Source organism: Vidua chalybeata, chromosome 3 (assembly GCF_026979565.1).
Source record: "Vidua chalybeata isolate OUT-0048 chromosome 3, bVidCha1 merged haplotype, whole genome shotgun sequence".
In the NCBI taxonomy this organism is placed as follows: domain Eukaryota; kingdom Metazoa; phylum Chordata; class Aves; order Passeriformes; family Viduidae; genus Vidua; species Vidua chalybeata.
Genome location: NC_071532.1, coordinates 59,448,644 through 59,475,003, shown reverse-complemented (window position 1 = coordinate 59,475,003; position 26,360 = coordinate 59,448,644). Strand labels below are relative to the sequence as shown.

Here is a 26,360-nt window from a genome sequence, read left to right as displayed (position 1 = left end):
AATGACACTTACGGGGCACCGCCGTGCTGTTGGGAACAATGTGATGCGGGTGCCGCGGCCGGGCGGCGGGGGGAGAAGGTGGGGGGGCACGAGTGTGCATGTGAGCGCCGGGCGGGGAGGGAGCGGAGCGGAGGGAGGGGGCTCGCTGCCACCCGAGCCCCCCCTCCGCAGCCCCGGCTCTTTGTTCGCACAGGCTGAAGGACGGGGAGAAGTGCGGGCTGCGAGGGGGCAATGCGCAGCGGAGAGGGGTGCGAAAAAGGGTTTTTTGGTCGGAAGCGGCGAGAGGTGGCGGCTGCTGGGATATACCGGTTGAATGTGCCATGGGTCCCCGTGTGCGAAGGCCTCTACCAGCGCGCAGCAGAGAGTTTGTATTTTCCGTCGCTCCTGCACTTTGTGTGATTGTGTGCGAGAGATATTTAAAATATAATCATCTCCCAATTTCCGCCATTTTGGGGAAAGTTTGCACACACATACACATACAAAAAAAAAAAGGCAAGCTTGTAGCAATTTTTTTTTTTTTTAAGAGACGGAAAAAAAAAAAAAGTCTTTTGCTCGAGTGCTCAGTTCCTGCCTCTGTGCGGTGCGTGCGCCGCGCTCGCTGCGGCAGACATGTGAGGCGGCGGGGGAACGGCCCCTGCCCGCTTCGGGCTGCGTGCGGCGGCGGGGGCCGGCGCCTGTCACCGCCGCCGGCTCCACGGGCCGGCCTCGAGGGGTTGCCGGGGGCTGGCCCCGGGGTGCCGGCGGTGTGTGTGAGCGCACATACACGTGAGTGCGTATTTTGCCGACGACGGGGGCAGGGAGCGGGGGGGGAGGGGGGCAGGCAGGGGCAGGGAATAGGACGCGGCTTTTCTGTTAAGTTGCGCGCTCTCGCCTGAAGTGCGGCCGGGGTGGGGGAGCGGCCCCCCGCGCACATGCCCGTCTCTCCCTCCCCGTCTCCGCAGCCGGTGCATATAACAACAGGATATAGGCACACTTGTTCTCGCTAGCGCCTGTGGGGCGGTGTTTTTTCGGTGGGGGGGGGGGGGGGCGGAAAGCGATTTTTTTTTTTCGGGGGGGGGGGAGGGAGCGGCGGCCGACGGGAAGGCGCTCCCGCGGAGCGGCCGCCCGCCCCCGGCCGGGGCTTCGGGGAGGCTGCCGGGGCTACAGCGCCCGGGGCGGGGGGCGCCGCGTCGAGGCCGCAGCGGCGCCCGCTCCCCCCCCCTCCCCATGGTTTTCCCCCCTCCCCGTCGGAGCGGGCGCACGCGAGAGCGTGAGAGAAAAAGTTGCAGCGCGGGGCCGGGCGCTGGCGGCTGCGGGGCCGGGCGGGGGCGAGCCCTCCGGGGAGGCGGCGTGTGCCGGCCCCTCCCGCGGGAAGGGGTGACTTCTCTGCCGAGGGATGCCCGGAGATCGGCTGCGAGCGGCCGAGGAGCGAGTCCCCGCAGCCCCCTAGAAAAAAGAGAGCTCGCCCCCCTCCTCCTCCTCCTTCTCCTCCGCGCTGGGGGAGGGGAGGAGGGAGGAGAAGGTAACATTTTTTAAAATTTTTTTCCTTTCACTCGGAGGCAACCTCCTTTTCCCGGATCCCGGTCCCGGGGGGTGGAGGCGAAAGGGGGGGGGTGGGAAGAAAAAAAAAAAAAAAAAAGCGAGGGACCCGGTAAACAAGCAGAGTCCCTCTCTCGTTGTGCAACTTCCTCAGGAACACTTAACACCCAGTTCCTCTCCCACCCCCGCCCGCACCGCGCTCGCCCCCACCGCCGCCCCCTCGCCGGGGCAGGGGGGCACTCTTCCCCCGCTCTGTTTAATTGCCCGGGGCGGGGGCGAAGGATAAAAAGGCAAATTCGGGAGGGAAACGGAGAGACTCGAGAACCGCTTTCCCCGAGCGCTCCTCCCGAGGAGCCGGGCGGGCGCTTTTGTCTCGGCGGTTCTGCCCGAGCCTGGGGAAGACGCGGACCTGAGCCCGGGTTTTCTCCAGAAAGTTTCAAGTGCAGCAAAAACACGCCGCAAAACTGGCCAAGGAGGGACCTCTGCTGGTAGGCCGCGGGCTGCCGGCGCGGGGAGCGGCGGCCGCGCCCGCCGGGCCTCGCCGCAGCGTTCCGGCCGCCGCCGCGCTCCGCCGCGCCGGGCGCAGGGGCAGCGGGCGGGGAGCGGCCCGGGCGGCTCCGGGCGGGCGCTGCCGGGACCGCTGCGCCCCACCGGGGGCACGGCCTGCGCGGGAGCGGCGGGGGGCGCGCCCTACGGCCGTGTCGCTTGTCCCGTTCGGGAGCGCGGCTCGAGCCCCCGGGGTTTTTAGGCTTGAGGAGCGGTGCGCGCGTTAGGAGGCCCCTGGAGATGCGGCAGCTTCCCCCGGGGCGTGAGGGTCACGGCCTCTTCCATGTCTTTTAATTACCTGTGCTTTAGCAGCGCGGTGTAAAAGCTTTACAGCGAAAGGCAGCAGGAGTTACATTTTCAGTTTTGTTCTATTTTCTTTATTTCTTCCGTATAATTGAGTGGCACTGGACTGATCATCTTTGCTGTTTCTACTCATGAATGGATGCTCAGTCGTGGGTGCTAAAAATCAGGTGGTGAGCATAAATAAAGCTCATGATATAAAAAGTTTAGCCTATGTCATTTTAGGAAATAGTCTGTGCTCAGGATTGTAACACAGTTTTCTGAGTGCAAATCTTAAAGCTGTTCAGGAACCAATGCTTTTTACCAAGAAAGCTACCACGTTCCCAGAAGTCTCTATGATGAAGTCTCTGTACGAGAGAAACTCCCTGAAAGTAGTGGCTGAAGGCAGCAGAGCTTTCCACTTTTATCCGGGTGGTGCCGGGTAGGTGTTATTTCCCGGTGAGACTTCAGCAGCTTTGACAGTGATCTCCTGAACTGGTGCTCTAGTGAAGGTGGCTGAAGCAATCGCCTCAGATGGTCCTTGTTGTCAGTTGGGCAATGGTAATAAACTCTGGTTTAATTTGTGGTGTATGTTTTTCCTTCAGTTTACTGAGGTTTTTTTTAGAGTATTTCTTTTAAAGTTTCAATAACTTGTGATGACTTCTTTTCCTCTAACTTGTTGAGGTTTGTTTTTTTTTTTTTTTTTTTTTTGACATCACCTGTTCTGTGAAGAGACATGGTTGAGTTCTAGTGGGCTGTTCAATTTAATCTTTTCTGTTTTTTAATACTGCTGGTAAGGAGGATGATGGATTGTGAGTGATGGGTGTGAGGAATCAGTGATGAGCTGGCATGAGGCTTACTGAAGAAAGTGTGTAGTCATAGCTTGTTAGCGCTTCAGTAGTAGGACCGCTCATCACAATGGGAGATGCCAGCAGCTCTTTATGAATGGGGGAAAATGGAGAGTCTATAAATGCAGTAACCTGCTGCATGTGTTTAGGAGCTAGAAAAGGTGAACTAATTGTTTATGAACAGCAGAGCTTATGGGATCTGATAATAACTGGCAGATGAGGAAGAGGAGGGCATGAGTCAGACAAAAGGGATGCTCAGATGCATATTGTATTAACTTCGGGTAGGAAATAATTTGAAACAGGTCAGGTGATAGGAGGTGTGAAGATTCGGTGCAGGCGGTGTCTGCATAGGGGAAGGAAGAAGGAACAAATAAACAGAGAAGGTTTTTGTAACTTTCTGTGCCTTGTTCAAGCAATTAAGAGAATTTAAGACATAGGAAGGTCTTTTTCAAAGTTGTTGTTTACAACTTTTGCTGTCTGAGTAGGTTAAATCTCCACTCAGGCCTGCACAGGCAATAACAGAAATAAGGGGACCATGAAAGCTTTGCAGAGGAAATGCTTTTCTAGTGTGAGGTACAGGCTGTTTATAAACAGTGGTAAATTTCATTAGATGATAGAATAGCTTTGGTATTGGGTAACTATTGTTGTAGCGTCTTGTGGATATTTGAAAATGAGGCAGTAGATGAAGGCTGTGTGTAATTGTTACCCAGTCTTCAGCAATGGTACAGCAATAACTGTGTTACCTTGCAGACTCGGATGAGGACAGCAGGAAGCAGGAACCTCCTTTAAGTGCTGGTGCAGACCCAGGCTTCACAGTATTTTTTAATGCTTTTGTGGCTAGATTCATCCTGTAGAGAAAAAAAGGTTTAAAGCCAAAATATTGGGAAGCAGGAGCGAACATACACAGTAGCCTTGGAGCACCTAGTAGTCAGAAGAGTAGCAACGGATAAAATAAGAGTAAATAATGCTAAGGGAACATCATCAATAGGAACTCTGGTCCTTTTCCTGTTACAACCTTTGAGTGGCAAAGAATTTTAAGCTGTGTCCCTTTGTGAATACATATAAAAGCTATATCTGATCTTTAGAATACCTTGTAATAAACTTCATGAGCAACAGGCAAAATAGTGAAATTTACTCAAACAACTTTTTGATACAGAGAATAGAAACATGGTAGAACTAGTAGCTTCCAAACAATGAAAAATAAGATTTTTGAGGAAAATGGGTTTCTGAAAATACTTCTTTTAATGAAATATTAAAATAATTAAACCTTTAAACAGTACAAGGAAAAACACATATTTAAACGTGGTGGGTAGCATCAAAGAATTTTACCATTTCCTGCACTGTTCCTGTTGTGGTTGTTTTTCTGTAAGTGAAGAGTCTGGTGCAAAAATATGAAGGGTGAGAAAGCGACAAGTGTGAGGTGTGCCCAGCTCAAAGAGAGGACTGTGAGAGAGAAGCAGGGCTCACCCCAGTGGGCTTAGAGCCAATTGGCTTTGCTTTTGTGTCATGAAACTCAAAATCACTGCTGTTTTCAAATATAGGGAACTTACATTGCAAGGAATAATTCTGCTTCATGTGGATTTGGGAGTGTAACAATCAGTGCTGGTAATACTCACATTCTTACATGTTAAATAAAACTAAGCTGAGTATCCACTTGTCCCTGGTGTCTAGAAGTTGGTGTATTTGCAGCTCTGGTACACTGAGTTGTTCCCTTCAGATCCACTTTGTTTTCCTTATATACTGGGTATGGGAAAATGTGTCCTTTTAGCTCATGAGTGCTACACCAGGCAGCCTTGGAGATGTCCAAAGTACATGTATACAATATTAGGACAAAAATTTCTGAGCATCCATCAATGCTAGTGTCACCCAGTCCAGTGGGGAAGAGGGAGCATGGCTTGCCTGTAGAAGGATATTGTCTCTCTTGGGATCTCTTTTTCTCTTGGAACTCACTCTTGATGTCACTTGCTGTGATCTTCTCTGGCTCTGTGTTCCCGGTTTTGGGTCTCCTCATAAGAGCTGTCAGCTGGGGAGAGGATCAGTATGGGGCAAATCTGCTAGGCTGTCTTGTGATGGCAGCTACAGAAATCCTCAAAAATACACAGAGATGCATAAGAAGAAATGGCAAATTAGTGCAGACATGTTATACCAGGCTAGCAACAATGACTTGTGGCTTTACTGCTGAGCTCTTTCTGCTGCCCAGTGACCAGTATTGAGTTAACCCCACTTCTAACATGATGGTTAGAAATCATACAGGCATTTCACAGTTAGCAGCTTAGATGTTAAAAATTCGGGTAGGGGTCAGGTAGTTTTTTAAAGTACTGAGTGGAAGAAAGACTCCTATTACTACTTTCTGATGTATTCACTACATAACCCTATAATTACTTCAAAAACTACTTGTATGTCTAATTGGCATATTCTGTCCTGCTTCTTTGCTTTATATTTTTAGTTTCTCACCAGATGAAACTATCTAATTTTTAGATAGAGAACTGTTATTCTTGGTAAGTATCAAGAGATACACATGTGAGGTACACATTTATTGTTGAACCTGTTGGTAAAAATTAAGGTTTTTCTAAAGGATGTGTCTTAATCTTATTAAATGAGCTTGTTTATTTTAATGGCTTTATTACATATGTCTGAAGCAAAGCTAATGTTGAACTATTAATATGAAGCACACTTCTCTTAAGGCTGTGAGGACTGAGATAGTTACATCCCTAAAGGCAGATTTTGGAGATGCCTTTGGAAGATGATTGCTCCAAGTACTTACTGTTATGTCCTTTCCTTCACATTAGACGGCATTCACTGACAGACCCCTTATTCATCTAGTATTTTTACTACTTTTCTGGCAGTGCAGCAGCAGTAATGATACCAGATGAAATAATTATAGAAGGAGTTATACTAGTTCAGAGCTTTAAAAACAAAAAATTAAAGGAGTAGATAAGACATTCTTTAGTTTTCTTTGTTCTGAGATTTAGGTGTAGCTATTACAATGAGTTCTTCCTTTTTTAGTACCTCTGTGCCGTAACAATTTTACTGGTCTGTATCTTGTTTCTTACTATCATTAGTAGAGGGATAAAGGCCTATCTTTCATCTGTTCAAACTCAGGAAAGCTGGAAACAGATACTTTGTTAAAAGTGATTCCTTTTTGTAAATTAATTTCTCTCTGTGTTGCCCTGTGACCTTTTCATTCCCACCAAGAACACTTCTGAAGGCTGCAGAATGTGAAACATACACAGATTGTACCTTTGATGATGAGTTAATTTAAAAAGGAAAGCAATAATGAATGTCTTTAGACTTCTTCAGAATGTATCATTATTGCTGTTTGTTACCTAAGGAAAGTTTCTTAGGTGCAATTAAGTCAGACTTTGTATGTTTTCTTGAGACAAATATGTTCTGAACATTTCTGTTACCAGTTTTTTGTTACCCTTCATGGTTTACTCCCTGCCTAAGTAGGCTAGACTCTCAGTTTTCCAGCCCCCAAGTAACTTTTGTGTTTGTAATGGGAGTGGCACTATGGGAGATGACAGCACCTGATGGAGCAGCTGTGCTGTCCGATGCTACTTGCTCTCAGCAGCTGCTGAGAGGTAGCATTTCTCCACAGTCTTCCAAGTTTTTCCCAACTTCTATCATACCTTCCGCAGAAATCATTGGAGCATATTTTCTGTAATAAACCACAGGAGGGTTGAGTGAAGTGTCCTCTAAATAGAATGATAATTTAAGATTATTTAGAGACTTCAGTTAATGCAGAATACTGCTTTGTGTTTGCTTAGCCATACTAATCCTGGGCAGCTTGTTCCACCAATGCACTTGAACCAGCATGTTTTGTGTCCTTAAAACTTCACGGGTGCCTGGAGAGATCCCATTTTTCAACTATTCCTTAGCAGCTTGGGTCTTGTATTCTTAAGGGAAGGCCTGTGTTTCTGCTACTGTGCTGCAGTTCAGTTTGGTCAAGCCTGCTTGAATTTGTTTGTAGTGGTACTTGGTGCTCAGATCAAGCAGAGATTCCAAGTTGTGTTGGAGGAGCTTGCCCTGAAGTAGGGTGGTGGATTTTGCCTGGGATTATAAAAGATGAGATCTATGGCTTTGGGGAATTTCTCAGTTTGCACTGAATTTGTTTAGATTTATTGATGTTTTTAAAATGAATTTCTGTATGTTTCTGTTATGGTTTTCAATACTTTCTCACAGAGAATTACTTAAAGGTGGGAAAGACACATTGAATCATTTGGTTCTTCGTACTTCAAACTTGTCATGTGAAAGACGTGAAGTTTGCTCAAAAAGCATTCTGTGAACCCTGCCTATTGTATGAAATATAGGGGAATGCAAAGGCTTTTACTCTTAGCAGCGGGTACTGACTGAGGTCCAGCTCCTGTTATCTTGTTCATAACTGTGTAGTTGCTGTAGTGTAATGAAAGAACTCATGGAGTGAGCTGCTCAGGTTTTTAAAGACTTCTGCTAGAAATGAAGTGGAAACCAAGGAGAAATGAAAGGGAGTTCAGATTATGTACCCCAAACCAAACTAGTATGGGTCTGTAGTGGTGATGTTACAGTGATTGATACTATTTTTCTGATGAATACAATGTAAATTCAATTGTTTTTTATGCAACTAAGTTAAGTAAGTGTTTTTCTCCTCAACCTTTCAATAAAAAGCTTCTAGATGACCTGAGTTTACTTCTGCTTGGTTTGCATATTTTTCTGTTATAGAGTGAACAAATAACACCTTTTTTTTTTTTTTTTTTTTTTTTTTTTTTTTTTTTTTTTGTTTGTTTGTTTGTTTTTGTTTGGTTGGGTTTTTTTTGGATTTTTTTGTGAGAAGTCAGGATCTACAGAGAGTATTTGCAGATTCAGAGTGGGACCTAAGTTAGAAATTAGGTTTTAGAAAACAAGGTTAAACTCTGAAGAAGTTCTCCATCTATTTGAATTTTAAATATTGATACTTGCAGCAAAAGTTTGCAGTCTCCAGATGGGGTATGAGGCTTAGAAAGTGTTCATTTAAAAGTTCAGAGAGTTTACATTCCAAAAAGTTCGGAAAGTGCAAATTTTAAAAGTGGTGAGGTTTTGCTAATAGTTCACGAACAATGACAGCTAATTTTGCCACAAATTATTTCAGCTGCTAGGCATAGTGCAGGCATTCTTCAGAAACAAAATTAATAAGTAAGATTCCACATGGCACAAATAGTAAATTAGGTGCCAGGCCACAGATTTAAAGATTGCTGGGTTTGTGAGAAGTGGAAAGGAAGAAGTTGGTGGTGCTCACAGCTGGCTGCTAGAAACACTTGCAGTTCAGTGCAATTGATGGTGTGTTTGTGGCAGGTGAGCTGAAGCCAGGGGTCAGAGGCAAGTGCAATGTACTTCTGATGCTTATGCAAATTTTTTATCACAGAGAGGGATGTCCAGATGCACTATTTCTGAAGGTAAATACTATCTTCTCTCCATTCACTGTTCTGAAACAGAGGGATCCATTAAAGTCAATTCTTGCAAAGCAGTAGGTTTCTCTGGAGTATATATGTGCTTCTCTACATGGAAATAAGTTTTAACAAATGCAATTCAAAATTTATTTGTATGGAAACAGATAAAGAATATTCAAGTGTTCTGAGTCAGACCAGGAAACTGACAATTGCAAATTAATTTTGAAATTTTAATTTGAATTTAGGGAAAGCATTCACATCAGCATGCTATCCAGTATTAAGGAAATGCAGTTCTGTTAATCAGTGCTAAATGTATTTAGTAGAGGCATGCAGTCATGTCTTGCCTTTCCTAGAACAGATGTTTTTAAGTGTGCTTGACATGTTTTCCTCGTGTCAATTTATTTGCAGTTTGAAATTTTTCTTTTCTCTCCAGTACAGCCCATTGCCTCCTAGAGTGTGGAACAGGTATTATTTTCAAAGTTTCAGAAAGATTTCCCCTTACTTTTATTACATCATGTATATTATCACCCTTGTCATCAGTTGTCCATGTTACCAGTGTGCAGAGGGAAGCATTTGATATAACTCTGTGAAATGCATTGGAAGAAATATCTGGTGGTATTAGCATTAAACCACTTATACAATTTTCAGATTACTTTTTTTTTTTTCCTCAGTACATGCATCATGAATGAATCTGCGTCTAGTGGAAATGGTCAGGAGTTTGATGTATTTAGTGCAATGGACTGGAAGGATGGCATAGGTACTTTGCCAGGAAGTGACCTAAAGGTAAGATATGTAATTTTTTCAATAAAAATATTAAATGACAAAAAGATGCATTTGAAAAGCTGGTGTGTAGGTATCTGCTTTTATGAATAAAACATGAATCTGCAGTTCTGAGTTAAGAGACTGTAGCCTGTTAGGTTTTAGCTCTGGAGTTTCTTGATTCAGTTTGTGGTGCTGGCAGAGACAGCTGTCAGCCCTGTAGGAAGGCATAAATTAGCACTGCCTCACTATACAGACAGAATTAATCAAATGCACAAAATCCCAAAGAAATCTCAAAAGTGTGAAAATGCAGTCCACTTAGAGCATTATATTACTGTCTCACTAAGAATTTTCATACTGTCATTGACTCTCACGGTCTTACATTCTTAGGTCTTTTTATTTCTAAAAATAGTTTATTTTTGCTATGCTTTTGTCATGTGGGTGCCTAGAAAGATGAATAAAGTTAGTGCTTCTGAGCTGGTTGCAGTTTAGAAATTTGAATTATATTGGAGTAGTAATTTTGCTTACATTTTTCACACTGGTTGAGTTTCCTGAAGTCAGTCATAACTCGTTTTCTGTTTCTTTATCTATCGTCAGAAGGTGTCCTTTGCTGTGCTTGCAATTTTGATATTAGAGACTGTCTTGTACCTATTTCCTCTTGACTAAAGTCAATATTTTTGTATATAATAATTCAAACTAATGTGTTTTGGTTGTAGTTTATGTTTGAAAGGAATCTCACAAGAAAATACGTGGCATTTAAAACAACTTTTTATCTTTTGATTCCTGGTAGGATTTCTATTGTTGAAGTAAAAATTTAAAAAATGTTTGAAATTTGGGACATACATGTTGTGAATGTGTTTTTGTGTTGGTGCGTAGGTAGTTTGTTTGTTTTATGGGTTTGTTTGAATTTTTGCTTTTAGTCACAGAACAGTAGAATAAATTTACAGGATCATTTTCTTTGCAGAGGACTTCAGGCCACCACCCAGACTGAGTACCCCAGACTTCAGGCTGGGTTAGATCAGGTTGCTTAGGATTTGGTTATCTGCAGGGCTGGAGATACCACAGTGTCTCTGGGCAACTTGTTCCAGCATTGTCTACACTCATAGTAATTTTTTTCTTTTATGGGTACTTTGTTGCAATTTCTCCTTTTGTAGGTTATGCCTGTTGCCTCTTGCCCTTCTCCTGTGCACATCAGATAAGAACCTGGCTCCATCCCCTCTATATCCTCCCATTAACTGCTGGAAGACAGCAGTAAAATCTGTCCTGTTCTTAAGACTGAGCAAATGGATTCACTCAGCTTGCATGTCATCTGCCACAGTCCAACCAGTACCTGGATTGGTGGACTTGCTGCAGCATGAGAGTGCCTTTCATGTAGAAAGATTCCTAGCAGACACAGCAGCCTGCACATGCTCTCATCAGTATTCACTAGGAGAGAATGGTGTGTTCCCCTGTCCTGCCCTCTTGCTCAGGCAGCCTGGGGTGCTCCTGGCCACCTTTGCTGCCAAGGCACATTGCTGACTCACGTTCTGCTCAGAGGTTTTCTGCAAAGCTGCTCTCAGATAGTCAGCGCCTGGTCTGAACTAGTGCAAGGAGATGCTCTGTCTCAGGTGCCTGCTTTGGTGGACCTTCATGGCATCTTGTTAGCCCATCTTCTTCAGCTTATTGAGGTCTAGATAGACCAGCAACCCTGCCCTTCAGTTCATCAGCCATTCCCTTCAATTTCATAATTTGCATTTCCTGCCTGTACTCATAGAGAAGCCTTTCTTGTTACCTTTGCTATTTTATTCTCTGGCTGAGTTTTGGATTTCTTAATTCCATGACTGTATACTACAGCAATATCACTACATACCTTGTCTGCGAAGTTTCCTTTTCCACGTTCTGCTTACCTCCTTTTCCGTTTTGAACTAAGTCAGGAGTCCCTGGTTCATTCATGATGGCCTGCATCCACATTTGCCTAACTTGTTGTACATTGACATGCCTCATTCTCTTGGTGTGAAGTCCTTGGAGAGAGAGACAGATTTCTTGGGCCTATTTACCCTTTAAAACAGTCTCCTGTAAAATCCTGCCAAGCAGATCTCTGAAGAAGCCAACATATGCCTCTTCTGAAGTCCAGTGCTGCTCTTTCATTATTTGTTTCTCTGGCTTCTTTCAGGATTTCAGACTTCATCATGTCATAGTGATGATGATAGCCAACACTATGATGGACATCCACGTCCCTGAACAGTTCTGTATTTTTAAGTCCAGGCTTTAAAAATTTCTTTCTATTTTAATATGCAACATTGTGTGAAAGGGAACCGTAGTATTGCAATATTTGAGCAATACAAAAGGGAACAGTGCAGGAAAATACAATAATCTCATATAAATCACTGGTTTGTGCTTTTTTTCAGTTGTGGTTGCCCTGTGTCATACAAAACTGAAGGAAAGTTAGAGTCACTAATGAGTAGAGGAATGGGAAAGTTTCCATGTAACGTGAGGGAAAGGAGCTGGGAGGTAGCTCAGGGTAACTTCAAGAAATCATGTAGAAGATTCTTAACTATGTCCTTTTCAGGAAGGCATGAGCTTCATTTTAAGGCTTCTCTCTTATTTATTTATTTATTTATTTATTTAATTATTTATTTAAATTTGGAAACAGACATATTTGTTTTTTTGTACAGAGATTCTTTCTTTGGTCCAAGCATTAGGGGAGGTGCATTCAGAGATGCAATAGTAGTCCACCCAGAACGGTGAAATATACAGAGTATTGGCCAGGCAGCTCCTTTTTTGGATGTTATTTGGGAGTTTGTTTGCTTGTTTGCCTTTGTTGGATACAAAAGCAAGGGGTTGAAGGGATGAAGGGGATGAAATTGAAATGGAGTCATTTTGACTGACTGAAGGAAGAATTTTTTCTAACAATGCAGAATCAGCCCAAGAAGGTCACTGTACTGGGGAACATCGAGATTCAGTGAGACTAGGTGTTCACACAGATACCAAAAGCAATTTGAGCTGTTAAAATACTGACTTCTAAGTTTTTATGATAATTGTAATGACTCATATTTCAGGACTGCTTCTAAATAGTGATGGTTAAAATAGTTAAAAATGACTAATCGCTTGAAATTGTAAATGTAATCATGGAAAATGTTATGCTCTTTGTGGAATTCTCAGAATAGGGTCAATGAGGATTATTTACCTGAACTCTCCTGGTCACAGAGTATTTTACTAATGTGTCCTGAACCTAAAGAAAATGACCTTACATAGCAGTTACTTATTGTAAGCTTGTCTTTCAAAAATTGTAATAGACTTGTTCTACTAAAGATATTAAACCATTGTTTTGTATTTACATTGAAATGCACTTGAAAAATCTGGTGAAAACACTGTAATAGCAAGATACTTAAACACAAATATTCTATTTTGACAGCTTGGTAATAGATTAGAGTGTCTGAGGCATTTCATAGCAAATAATAAGCGATAGCTTAAATAGCCATTGTTGACAAAGTATTGTTTAATTTCTCACGTTTAGTCTTTTGTCTTCTTAAAATGTTAGGGGAAATTGAACAGTCAGATTTGGCAAACTGTATTGTTATTGGCATATTAACATTAAGTTAAATGTATACCAAAATATTGAAATGCTGCTTTTTAATGTAGACATTTTAGGGAGTTACCTTATTGAAGTCCTTATTTTTAGTTGTATAAATAATATAGCATTTGCTTGTCTTTACTGCTTGCATGATGACATGTCATGCTTATCTTAATGTATGCATGTTTTAAGATATCTCTTTTCTTGTGTACTTTATTGAAATCCAGCCTGGGGTTATCAGGCAAGTATATATGAGCAACAATTCTTTTTAGAACCACTTCATTTTTGTGAATATGAGTTCCTGAATGGTGAAAAGTTGGTAAAATACTATTGTAAGTAGAGCAAAATGTTTTTGAAACATTTAAAAATAACTTTTCTCAATGTTTTCTTAAAATTTCTTAAATCTAACTTCTTATGGTACAGAAGAACATCTAAATCAGGAATAGATACTTGGATTATTTCTTTTTGTTATTTCCCAGTCTAATCAAAACGAGGGAGCCAAATGAGATACCAAGCTTCCATTCTCAGCCATGGCACAGTCTCTTATTCCTGAATCTGTTTCTATACCAGTAAAATGCTGAAAATGTTCTTTTCCTACAACTTGGGGCACTTTTAATTCTTAGGGTTTTGTCACTTGTAGTTGGAGAAAGCTATGGAAATACATTCTTATACAGATTTTGTTAAAAAAATCTTCAGCAAAAATAGTGTTCACTCCTTGAACACTGCTTTGAGCATGCTATGTGACAGATAAGTAGCGAGTAGTTGTGGAAAATGCTAGAATTTCAAATCACACAGGGAATAGGGAGAATTAAAAATTGTACAGTATGATGCACTGAAGACTGAACAAAAATTTTAGCATTGTATATTAGTTCTTTCAAGATGTTTAAATAAAACAGAAAACTTGAATTCCAGTAGAATTTAAAATAGTTTACAAATTACAGATTGCCTTCATGTGGCAGGCAAAGTAATGTATGCTCATCTGAAAAACATCAGTGCTTACCAGTTACTCTGCATGGTGTGAATGTAAATGTGAAACACTCCTCTTTTTTCTCTTTTTTTTTCCTTTTTTTTTTTCAATCTCTGTGCTGAGTGCACACAGTAACACCATGGCTTCAAGATTTAAATATACTCATTAAATTGGAAAAGCTGTAATAATTTACAGTAACTTCCTACTGTAGTGACAGAAGTTTATGAAGTACTTCTTAATGCATTTTCTAGTGCTGTGTTTGGAAAGTGAGCAGTTATACACTGCCTGGACAGAATTTTGGTTATTTCCAGCTTGCAAATTGTGCTTGAACATAAAGGAAAAAAAATTAAAATTTAATGATGAAGAAATTAACCTGTAAATAAAGTTGGGCAGCAAATATTGTAGGAAACCAAATAGAATAGTGGATATGAATGGTGGAATAATGGCCAGTGGTGTTTGGTATTTCCAGCAGTGCTGTAAAGAAGGTAAGAGTGATTTGGATTGCTGTTTCTGAATGCAGGGGTGCTGCAGCTACTCAAGGCAGTAAAGTACATCCTTCCACCTGCCTGTTCTGAAGTTGCATTCCAGCTTTCCTGGGATAATTAATTATTTTAGAACAACTTATTTTCTCACACTGTTATGGAAATATCGGTAGCGTCTCGGGCGATAACTTTGTACAGTGCTTTTACAGTGCAACGCTGTTCCTGTTCTCTCATGGCGGCATGGGCTGCACTTTGAATCCTGAGAGGCAGGGAGGGTCCATGAGAGTGGTGTCCATGGGAAATGGCAACTTCCTGTAACTGATTAAATCACTGCAGGCACTGGGAAGGTGCTGCTCCAGAGACAAGTTGTATTCCCTTCAGGGAAGGTGGTAAGGAATAGCATAGGGAGCAGAAAGCAAGTTACATGGGGACTTCCTCTGGCCATATGTGAGCCTTAGCAGATCTACCTAGTGGCCTGGTCCTTTCCATGTGAAATTAACTTTATTCTGTTGCAATCTAATGTAATTAATTAGCTCTTGCTCTGCTTCATTGCCATAGATTTCTGGTTAAAACTTGGCAATGTCATAAAATGAGTGAACCTTATGTAAAGAAAAAAAAAGACCAAAAAAGGAAATTTCACTATTAAAATCATTAAAACTGTAAAAGCAAGAAATGCTGGATTTGAGTTTGCCTTTGGATCTTCATTTGGGCTCCGTCGTGTGTATTCATGGCAGTCTTCCCTTAAATGATTTTACTACAAAACATTTTGTGCTATTTGCTGTAGTTGCTGTTAAATTTGCAAACAACCGTGCAGAGGGTTTCAGGAAGGAAAAGGAATAGTTTTGTGGCTATTGCAGGTAAATCCCACACAGGAACACTTAGCACGACACTTGTTTCTACTGCAGCCTTTCTGCGCAATGCTGAACAACTCGCTGGAACCAAATTTTTGGCAAGTAGCCATTTTTTATTTGTTTGCTAGCTTGGGCTTCCCATGAGATATTAGAGTTTTGCATCTAGAAATATTCTGGCCAAAATAATTCGGAGCCAGGGTTGCCTTGTAGGTCAACTTCTGGATCAATAAGCGTCATCTTGGCAGGCCTTGACTTCTGGCTCTGTTGCTGATTTATGTGTCACCTTAAGAAAGTCTGTTTAGCTGCAATTTCCTACTCAAGTGGAGATAATAAGGCAGACTGAGTTTGCAGTGTAGAGAAATCAGTGGGAAGCCCTCTGGTACTGAGATAATTCTTGAGCACTTGAAGTGGGATGGGGGGAGGTTTGGAAGAGCCTGAGGAGTGTCTAAGAATAAAGTAGATAAACGTTACTGTAGACAAGACTGAGGTATTGGTATATACTGGGAAAACGTCGGTCTCTCTTGCTAAAGGGATATGTTTTCTGATGGTACCTTAGCTTTCTGTTCAGCAGTGATGAGAGAATGCTCCTATTATTTTTATTTTTGGAAGGATATAATTTGATAGCAATTCCTTCCTGCTTGTGCCTGCCCAGATAGGAAAAAACCCTTTATTTTTGGATGCAAATTGTTCTCTCTTCTTCGTTACTTCAGGATTAGCCTATTGCAGTGTTACTGAAGCATCTTAAAATCAGTCCAAGATTGGTGGAAGTGCTTGCCTTTCTTGCTGACAACATCTTTCCAGTGAGAGTGGGTCTGGCCTTGCCCCTTGCTCGTGGTGAGGAATTTAATTTCTGCTGATTGTGATTTAGGGAGCCCTACATATGCTGTGATCGTGCTTAAGATTGTCTTTTGCCATACTTGCAGAGTAGCAGTGTGCAGGCAGGATCCTTTCTCATGATTGAAGAAGCAGAATTGGCAGGTGTGGGAACAGCACAATTCTCCAGTATTCTCTATCCCTAAGAGAGTCAAAATTTTGTGATGAGGCAAGTGTAAGGGGTCACGTGCTTACTGAGTGCTTTAATATAAGCTGGGAGCAGAGTGCTCAGAACGATGAAGAGCTACCAAAGGGAGGTTTTTTCCTTTTATAAGTGGCTGAGAACAGAGATTTTGTTTCAGGAGTTACTTTACACTGCATTGTAACAGTAATTGCTAGAGTGCCTAAAGCTTTTTTAGATACGTGTTCTTTGTTGTACACTGGGTTTTTTTAAAAAAGAAAATAAACAGTCATTCTGCTTTCAAACCATGTAGAGTAAATAAGACTGGCTTTACTGCTTGAAGAAAGAGTATAAAAATACCAACAGCTGCCTCATTTTTCTGAATGCTATTCAGCCCTTGCCTGGGGCAGGGGTTCTGTGGAAAAAGTAGTATGTGATTGTGCATGTAAAGAGTGTATCACACACACAGGGAAGAGGGGTCTGGTTGAATGGACAAGCTCTGGCATCTAATAACTTATTCAATTTAAGTAATACGTTAAAAATAGTTCAGCATGTAGCAGGGTGTGGTTGGACAATTCAATGGCGACAGACAATTCCTTTACTTTAAAAAGACTGTAAAATGCTAGGAAAGCTCTGATTTATTTGAGGAGTCCTACTGAAACCACTGTGACTAAACAGTGATTAACACCAAGAATGATGATAACTTTTTGCTAGCTAGAGATCAGAGTGTAGTTCTTGTATCACTGAAGTCCCAGGTGTCAGTCCTCTTGACAAACTTCTGTGGAATTCTGTGAGTTTAAGCTTAGCTACTTCATAGGCATCAAGAGTACTGAACATTTACTCAATTTACTTGTGTTTTGGATATTGAAAACTTTGCGAATTTCTTCTGAGAATGTCTACAATCACTGTTGTGGTGTCAAGATGTGTTTTGTTGCTGAAGTTACTGTCAGAATGGAGTAACAATTGTCTTTATTGCAATGAACTCTTTGTCCTTGTCTTGCCCAGTAGATGGTGGTGTTGGCTGATTTTTCTAATTTATTTTAAAGCTGTGCATTAACATATGTGGAGGCTTTGTTCTTTTTTTTTTTTTCCTTTGCACTTCGACTGTTCTTCCCTTGGTTTTTTTTTGTTTTTTTTGTCTGTCCTCCCAAATAATAATTTTACCATATATAAAACAATAGCAACTTTTATTCTGATTTGATACCTGTGGGAACTGATGAGATCTTTTACATTCTTAAGAGGACACAAGTAACAGCAAGCACTGATAGTCTGATCTGTGCTGCTCTGAACTGGACACATGTAACAGTGGGGACTTAATTTGAAACTAGATTGTATGCATTTGTTCCCAACAGGTTTGAGACTTAAGACTTTTAAGACTTAATCTACAATATGATAGACATTTTTCATTGTTTGCAATTTTTTTTCATCCCACAGAGAGACAAATGCTCAAGAGTACTTTTATGAAATGTGGAAAAGAGAACTGAAAGCCCTTTTAGCATTCATTTAGCCCTACATAAAACCACAGTGTCTTCCAGCCAGCAGGATAAGGCAAAGAACTTCCATTAGGAATGGAAGTTCTCTAAACCCACTGGAGTTATGCTTTGTCATGTTCCCTGGGATTTCCATGGTTCAGCGTAGCACATGGTGGGCAAAGAATGACAGGCTGAACAGGAAGATGGAGAATATTTTTGTAAGAACAGAAGGACCTTGTGCTTAGCGCAATAAAATTGAGTTTGAGGAGGTACATAATTCCTTGCTCTATCCTATACCAAGAGAGTAAGTGTTAGGGTACTAGAGCTATGTAATCAATAGGGTAATGTGGCTTCAGAAAAAAATGGGTACAAACTGACAATGAATATGTGGAAATTAAAATATAAAAGGAAGATTTTCAAGAAGGAAATTCAGGAATGGACTTTCAGTTCACTGGTAACAGAAAACCTGTCATCTTCTGAAACATTTATGAAATACTTTGTGTGATACTATTGCTTGTAGTAGACAAAGACTTCATATTAATGGCTTATGATACTTGTTTCAGTCCATTCAGTGTAAATTTTCAAATAATTTTAATTTTTTGGAAAATATTTATTGAAAGTAATTTTGGTCCCAGTAGAAAAACTTAGCATGTGGATGGACAGAAATGGTTCAGAAAGTATTGATAATATTTGATTATTATTTATTTAAGCCTTGGCTTCCCTCAATATGGTCATTATCTATTGAATGAATATTAAAATTTTCCTGGGGATAAAATTAATAGTCATAAAAGCTGAGGTTTTAATATATCAAGGCATCATTTCCTGAGAACATAAAAATGTATCTCAGCTCTGTGTGGAAGGAATCTCTAATGATGTTTAAATGGAAGCTTGATCCTTGATCCTTCTTGATCCTTGTGGAAACTGCAGACAAGGCAGCTGAGGAAGTTCTGTGTTGCATACTTACCTATTAGCAGCTGGACTCTTCCTGCCAACTCAGTTACAATATGCTTGCATTAAAAGAATTGCAGTTACTTGAACATGTATATTTTTGCCCTAATTACTCGCCTGTACATGAAACTTTGGAAATTAAATTTCCTATCCAGATGCTATATTTATTCCTGTTTATCTTCATGTGAATTTGTTCAGGAAAGCTGTTGAGGTTTCTTTCTCTTCTCTGTTGCTGTCTGATCTTTTAAAACCATTGGCTTTATAGCATGGGACAGAGAATCATTTTAAGAGACTACTTAAAATTTGCCAACAGGCATTTGACAAAAGCCAAGTGGATTGAATTTATACACAATAAGCCTAATAATTTATTCTCTTTAAAACACTTAAGCAACAAAAATCAGTCTTTTTTGTGAGTTTATTTGTTAAGTGCTTGGTTATGGCCTTTGTTTCCATCAAGGGGAGTTTCACCATTTGATGCAATGAAGGCAGATTGAAGGGAAATCCTTTTATCCAATGCAAATTTCTATATTTACTAAAGGAGTTCTGTGACTTGAAAACAAATTTTTATTTCTGAGAAAGCTATGGATCCATCCTCAGAAGCTGGCTCAATGGCACTGTCACCTGCTGTGACATTTCAAACTGTCAAGACACCTTGGGAAGTGCCTAGGAGGACTGCCCTTACTGTATTTTGCTTTGGAGGAAATATTATGATGGCAACTTTACTTTTAGGCTTTCCATTGCCTACACTCCAAGTAGAGGAGGCTTACAAATGTGTTGAATTTTTTCATAGGCACATAAACCACCATTAATCTAGATCCTTTTTTGTCATGCTTCCAGCAGTATACACTAGTTGGCATGTTGCTCTGGCAGCTATTATCCTGTGATGACTTTGTGCAGCATGCTGCTTTGTACATCTATTTATCCTGTTTTTAAGTAGTTAAGCTTTGTCACAAGCTGTTAATGTCTTTTCCTCCCCAGCTAAAACCAGAGTATTACTTCCCAGGTCTGAGGTGTTGCTCTGGTTAGCCACAAAGAGCTTGGGGTATACATTAGTGCTGATGTGTCACTGGGAAAATAGGGAGTGAGAGCAGTCATGAATTCAAGTTTGCCTCCAAACAGCAGCTGGAGGCCTCTGACACAAATAAAGGCAAGGCTGCAGGAGTTATAGGAGTAACCAGGAGTTAGTGATCAGTGAAGCAGTGCCCAGTTGGACTGTTGTGCCCTCCCGCCTGCTAAGGCAGTGGCAAGTTGTCACTCCCCATCACTGAGACCATCTTAGCATGGTTGCCTGGCTTTGAGGAGCTCCTTGAGGAGCTTTTCTTTAATGGTTCAGCTCTTGCTGCTGTTAACAGCCTCCAGGGAAAGAGAAGCTGGGAGCTGTCTTCCCTGCAGTCATCTGTCTTCCATTGTTTGGTGCCTATCAGTCAGCAGTGAGCCCTCTGGAGCCAGATGGGCTGGCAGGTCACTGCATTACCTGGGGGGATGTCCTTGCATTCCACAGTAGGCCCCGGTGGAGGAGGAACATGTGTGTGGTGTCAGGGCTGGCCATTGATTGAACCATGCAGAAACATTCCAGGTATTTAGGTATCCCAGGACTGTTCAGAAATACCTTTGGCACATGGAAGTTCCAGCTGACACTGTATGAAGGTGTGGGAGAGTGTTTCGAAGAGCTGCTCAGTAACCTCCCTGTGCCCTGCCTGCTGGTAGGCTGCAGCAACCTGCAGGTGTCTTGGCTCATGTTCACAGCTTGCCTGCTGTGAGACAGCTCTTGCAGAGTTGGAGCTCTTGAAAGCGAGGAAGGTTTTCCCTCTGACATCCACTTGTTGCAGAGGCAGCAAAGCACAAATAGCAGAAATGAGCTTAACCAAAATAGGAACAGGACTGAGTGCGTAAGTCAGCTGTAAGACTCTTCTGAATAGTAACTCTACTGCTTTTCTGTGGTTGGAACAGCATGAATGTCTCTCCACAAACTGAAGCATCAGCACGTGGTGTTTAATGCATTTGGTTGCCTTTCAAAGTTGAACTCATGGTGTTTCAGTCCAGATGGATTTATCAGCATTTTGTCCATGCTTTCATATCTGTAGTGAGCACAGCTGATCACAAGCAAAAATCTTAGCTCCAGACATCTTATGATTGTGTGAGGGCCTCTTCCCTTTCTACCTCCTAGCCTATTTCTTAGCTGTTCACATTCCTTAGGACCTCTTGGCTCTTTGCAAATATTAAAGCTGGAAGGACTGTATTAGTGAAAGCACACTTTATACGTGTGTGTGTATATATAGGGGTCACCTTTGTTTGCAGCCAGAATGGCTTATTTTCAATACTGTATCATGGCAGGGTCCAAAGTGAGGGGGTGTGATATGTTCAACAGCCTCTGGAGGCACAGAAAGGGTCCATGTAGTGCCAGGCAATTGTTCCCATTCCCATTTTCCTGAGGTAAAGTAGCCTGACCAGAGAAACAGAAATAGGCTTCATGCAATGGCCTTGAAGGAATGTCCTCTCTGGTGGATGTCGGGGAGCTTTGAAGGACTCTCTCAGATGTAATTTTCCCTGTTGATAGCTGTTGGTAAGAGCACCACACTGATAAAGACCTGTTCTCTGTGGCAAAGGCACCCCTTCCCTGTTCAGAGCAGGCGTCAGGGACAAAACACTGCCTTGAGCTAAACCCATGTCACCAGCTGGGCCTGCAAACCACGTAGTGACTGGGAAGCAGAATTATTTTCATGTGGTAGTGCTGTAATCACTACAGCATTGGGAAGAAACTTTTCTTCTGGCAGCAGGACAGCTATAACTCGTGGTGCTCCAGTGTAAGCACAGCATGTGGGGCATTGTTGAGCCTTGTGTCTGGCTGACAGTAATATCACATTCAGCGTGTAATTAAACACCTCATAAACTGCCTTGAGATGTTTGTTTATGTGTGCTTTTTAGTGGGGAAGTACTGGGTTTTCAGAGAATGCTGAAATTTCTGTACTCTGTGAAGCATTTGGTGTGTGATGTTCATTCAGCTCCCTTGTCCTCAGAAAGAATACTCAGTGTCTGGAGTGTGTTATTTTGCTGGCAGTGAAAAACATATGGCATAGGGATATTCCCATGAATTTCTGTTACTGTTTTTTTTTTAATATGTGTGTGTAAGTTAGCTATTGGAAGCATCTGGATCAGCATCTATTGCAAATTAATATTTATAGATATCAAAATGAATTCAGATTTGGCTTGATAGAAACAAGAATGACTTGTTTTGAATTCCATGGGGATAAGCAGAAACAGAAAATAGGCAATATGATGAGGACACCATGTAAAAACTATATTGAATAGAAGATACTTCAAGAGACTTCTAGTAAATTTTTACTATGCTCTGTGCCATTTGTTTTGTCTTACAGTTTAGAGTCAATGAATTTGGGGCCCTGGAAGTAATTACAGATGAAACTGAGATGGAAAGTGTTAAAAAGGCAACTGCTACCACAACCTGGATGGTTCCAACTGCTCAAGAAGGTCAGTTAAGAAGCAGTAAACATTTTCTGTGGTAGACTGTAGTTTCTTTAATGTATCAACTTTCCTTAAAGCTTGCATCCAAAATAAAAAATTTACTTGCTTTAATGGACAAAGTATCTCTTACGAAGTAACCAGTTTCTTGGGGTGTAAATTAGTATGAAAATAAATTAATTTCAAGTTGAAAGGAAATAATTCCACTGTTAAACATCTGAAGTTCAATTACAGCCACATTTTTTTTTTCTTACGGTAATTTTCTCTAAATTTAGGATTGGTATTTTCCCTCTATTTAATTTACAAAATAATAAGTTTCTTTTAATTATTGAGAATTTTAAATTATTGAATTTTTTGTTGAGCTGGTTCTCACAGACTGCCCACAGACTTTCCTAACAGACTGGAGTTGATTTGTGCACTGCAAACTGCCTTGGTATGGTCAGCACAGCTGCTACCACCGGTGTCAGTGTTAGATGTGTAGTGCATACCCCCACAGATGCCTTGCTCCTGCCAACTACGATTTTTTTTGAGCATTAAAATCAGTCTGCAGTAACAGTTTATGTTTATCTTAAATGGTAAAATTCTAAGAGTTGTAGTATCTATCTACCAGATAAAGTGTTTCCTGGATTTAAAATACTGAAGTAAGAAACACCTGTTTTGTTCAAGGAAAGTTGGTTTACATGGTCATAAATTACTGCAATCTTTTTACACTGACTCCAGTAATGATGGAGTAGCGTGAAAGAGAATATCACAAGTGGTTTTGTGATTATTTACAGCTACCTAGTTTTTTTCCTCATTGGTATTACATTTTATCAACTTTCTTTTAAAATATATATGCTGTAAGGCTTTTGAAAAGCAGACATCACAATTTTTGATAATCATCCCTATAAGCACGAGAAGTCAGTGAGAGCTTTCCTTTGCTGCTCCCTTACTGTTAGTTCATAATTGTCATGTGAGACATTAACACTGGTAGGAAAGTGGTTTGGGCCCTCCCGAGGTCTGAAGCTGCAGACCACTGTTAATGTGTTCTGTGGCAAGGCAGTGATAGTTAATTCAGATTTCAAATCTGTGATGAGAGTAGCATCGCTGTGACAGTGTAGTAGCACAACAGGTTTTCTGCTTAGACTGAGAGATCAGTGACCGACAGCAACTGCGTCCCCTCCAGTCTGACAAACCTAAACAAAAAATTCTGTTTCTACTGAATTGAACTCTGTTTGTGGATGCATAAACATATCGAGTAAGCATTCTGCTACTACCTTGCACCATCCTTGATTAATTTAGTGCTCCCCAAAAGTAAAAACACTGCTAAAATTTTCCGTTTTGAGAAGAAATAGTTGTTTTGAACCACTTATGATGCTGGTGTGTAAATATAACAGATATTCTTATATATATAAATATAATAGATATTCTTCTGGGGGAGATAGCTTGCATGGAAGTGTTCATTTGTCTCTGCTTTCAAAGACACTACAGTGCTTAAGCAACATAAATAGTCTGTGACTTGAGGTTTGCCTTTTGGGGAGGTACAAAGACAACAACCTGCTTTAGAGGCTGGCGTACTTGACAGTGCTTCATACTTGCTTGTGAGGGAAAATAACTGCACTCTCTCAGGGATACAGCCTCTCCTAGGTGCTATGTCTGTTGTGGGGAAATTGCAACTTAGTATTTGAAGATTGCTTTGTTACAAGTGAGTGATGTTTCACTTCTGGTGGACCTCAGGCCGGTTGAGCAGTAGCTGCTGCTAGAGGCTGCAGACTGTAGTCAGCAATTTGCTTCCAGAAATAATTTAAACTAATGTAAAGATAACTTGCCCCAACCCTTTTCTCCCAAATTTAGGTGTAGGCATATCAGGAAGAGATGAGGTCATGGACTCTAAACAGTGATGACTCTGTGGGCAGTCAGTGCCTGTCACAAAATTCAGTCCTTCCACAAGTAGCCACATCAAGCCGTGACAGAACCATAGAATAGTGGGTTCCTCTCTCCTGTTGCAATATGAAAACCTGACTTGCTTGTCAGCAATGTGGACCTCATACAAACACTAACTCCTAGTTCTTCATTCTGACAAGAGTGGTGTGGCTGATGTTTTTCTGTTTGCTTGGCAAGGCCCGCTGAGAATGTTTGGGAATGTATCATCTCTACCTAAGTGAAGTTAACTTTTGTCATTGTGCAGCCTTTTCAGAAAAGACAGGGATCCCCACAAGGTTAAAGGAAACTGCAAAAGTGGATGGACTTGTTTTCTGTGAAAACTGTTACCGCTATGGTGCCATAGAAGAATTTGTTCCTGAAGGGAAATTTTGCAGCCAGAAATGTGCCCAACAAGTAAAAAACAAGTAGGTACTATAATAAAGCATAGAAACAAAGAATTTGGCATAAATGCAGCACGAGAGTGAAGTGGTGGGATAAAATGTTCATCGTGGGCCAGAGGGAGATATTCAGTTTCAGTGTCACCATTGGTTTATAAAGTTCTTTCACTGTTTTTTGTGTAAATGCCTTAACAACATTTGGTTTTGTCTAACACTGACATTGAAGGCAGTCTTTTTTACTCAGTGTGCTGTGTTCTGCTGTCAGACGCAAGCAGTAAAACAGTCTATGGGATGCATGAATCAGTATCAGACTCCCACCCTGTTTCAGTCATTGGAATTAAGATAATCAGTAATGAGATGGTTGGGGTGGTAAGTTAATTATAATTAAGTGCAAGAGCTGTTTTATAGCTGACAGTGAGTGAAAACATGAGCATACTGCAGCTTCTCAGTTCCTTTTTTTCAGTTAGTGCATTTCATCTCATCATAAAAGCATGTTTGTGTTAGTGTGTCCATTCTGTATTGCATATTGCTAGATTATGGCAGTTTTAAACATTTATGATTTTGTACATTTTCCTTCATTTTAGCTAATTGCTTCAAAGTTTTCTGTTCTGATTTCTTGTTTAGCAATTTGTACAGTCACATACCAGCTTTCTCCAATTGGATTTGTCAGACTTAACAATTACCTTTGCCTTCCTCTCTCTAAACTGCCCTGCAGTCCTAAACATTTCACAGTTTGCTTCTCTGGGAGACTTGATGGTACATGAGAAAAGACACACTGTTTAAAACATGTAAAACTTGTTCAGCATAAGCTGACAGCTTTCCTTTTACAGTTGCTATTGTGTGTCTCTCAGATTAATTCTTTTGACAGACTTAATTTTCAGTAGTATTTCTAAGAATATATTCAGTATAGTACTATGGGACCCACACATTTACTTGCTTTTTTACTTGTTTTATGAATATGAGAAGTGAAATAATATTAGCTTTGTGTCACTGTGTTACTTCTGTGATAGAGAGCCAAAGGAGGAAAAGCCCAGCGTGGAATGCAATGGGGAAGATGATTCTAAAGGCATTCGGAAAAGAAAAGCAAAAGTACCTCTCAAAGAAGAGTCCCGGGATAATGGGGAGAAGAAGGAGAATCCAGATGAAATTGTTAGTATGCATCATCAACCCATTCCTGCAAGTATTTGGGTGGGAGTTTTGCCTTGTATTGCAATGTCAGTAGCTCCATCAGTCCACAAAGAGAAGAGACTTCATCACTCTGTCAGAGCCACAATAAGTAGCTGGTTTGTTTGCCAATTTAATTATGCCTCAGCAGTAAATTGTAATTATTGACAATGATTTGATAAAAGCTGGTTTTGGTCTTTTTCCCCTGCTTTTTTAAGAACAGAACAAAAAGAATTTAAAGGAAAAATTATGCTAACGTTGACTTGCCATGTCTTCAGCATGGAAAAACAAGAGTACACATTTCCCAACAACCCTGTTACTTTGTCATTCTGCACATGAATAAATAACTGTAGACCAACAATTTATTTACAAAGAAAGCTATACTACAGTTAAGAAGGGAATACTTTGGATTTTCTTAGTGTGATTTGCCTTTAAAAATCATAGCCAAGAATTTGTTTTGCTTTTGTGTTGCAGTTTAATTTGCTTTTTGGGTTTTTTTTCCCCTTTGGAATTATTCTTTATTTTAGAAAAAGCTTACCCCACAATATCTTCCTATAATGCTTGTTTTCTTGTAGTATGTGTTTTCTTCCCAATAACTGTGACACTACTGGGGGTAGCACAGTTTTCAGGGAGAAGGATAGAGTCCTGCTACTACAGAATTGTCAAAAGGATGAAGACACTAGAGTTGTCAGGAGTGAATTTGCAGCTCTCTGCATAGCGGTATCTTAGGCAAAAGTCAGGGGATACCTTCTTTGTCTCCATGCATCTGCCCTCCCAGATGAGTACTTACTCTGCTCAGA

The 26,360-nt window shown here is 41.1% G+C and overlaps 1 protein-coding gene across 4 annotated transcripts in view; it reads left to right on the top strand.

Moving 5' to 3' along the window:
* The first annotated feature begins 674 nt into the window (after positions 1-674).
* The window catches only part of L3MBTL3 (L3MBTL histone methyl-lysine binding protein 3), a 77,269-nt gene continuing 51,583 nt past the window's right edge, over positions 675-26,360 (top strand). The window contains exons 1-5 of one of the 4 annotated variants that reach the window (XM_053939233.1): positions 675-765; positions 9,265-9,376; positions 21,994-22,105; positions 24,264-24,423; positions 25,407-25,545. In XM_053939233.1, the coding sequence (XP_053795208.1) occupies positions 9,275-9,376; positions 21,994-22,105; positions 24,264-24,423; positions 25,407-25,545 (513 nt within the window). In that variant the 5' untranslated portion in view covers positions 675-765; positions 9,265-9,274. Of the gene's footprint in view, positions 770-1,424; positions 1,502-1,985; positions 2,007-9,264; positions 9,377-21,993; positions 22,106-24,263; positions 24,424-25,406; positions 25,546-26,360 lie in introns of those variants that run through there. The other 3 variants (XM_053939232.1, XM_053939234.1, XM_053939230.1) reach the window with 3 other exon arrangements.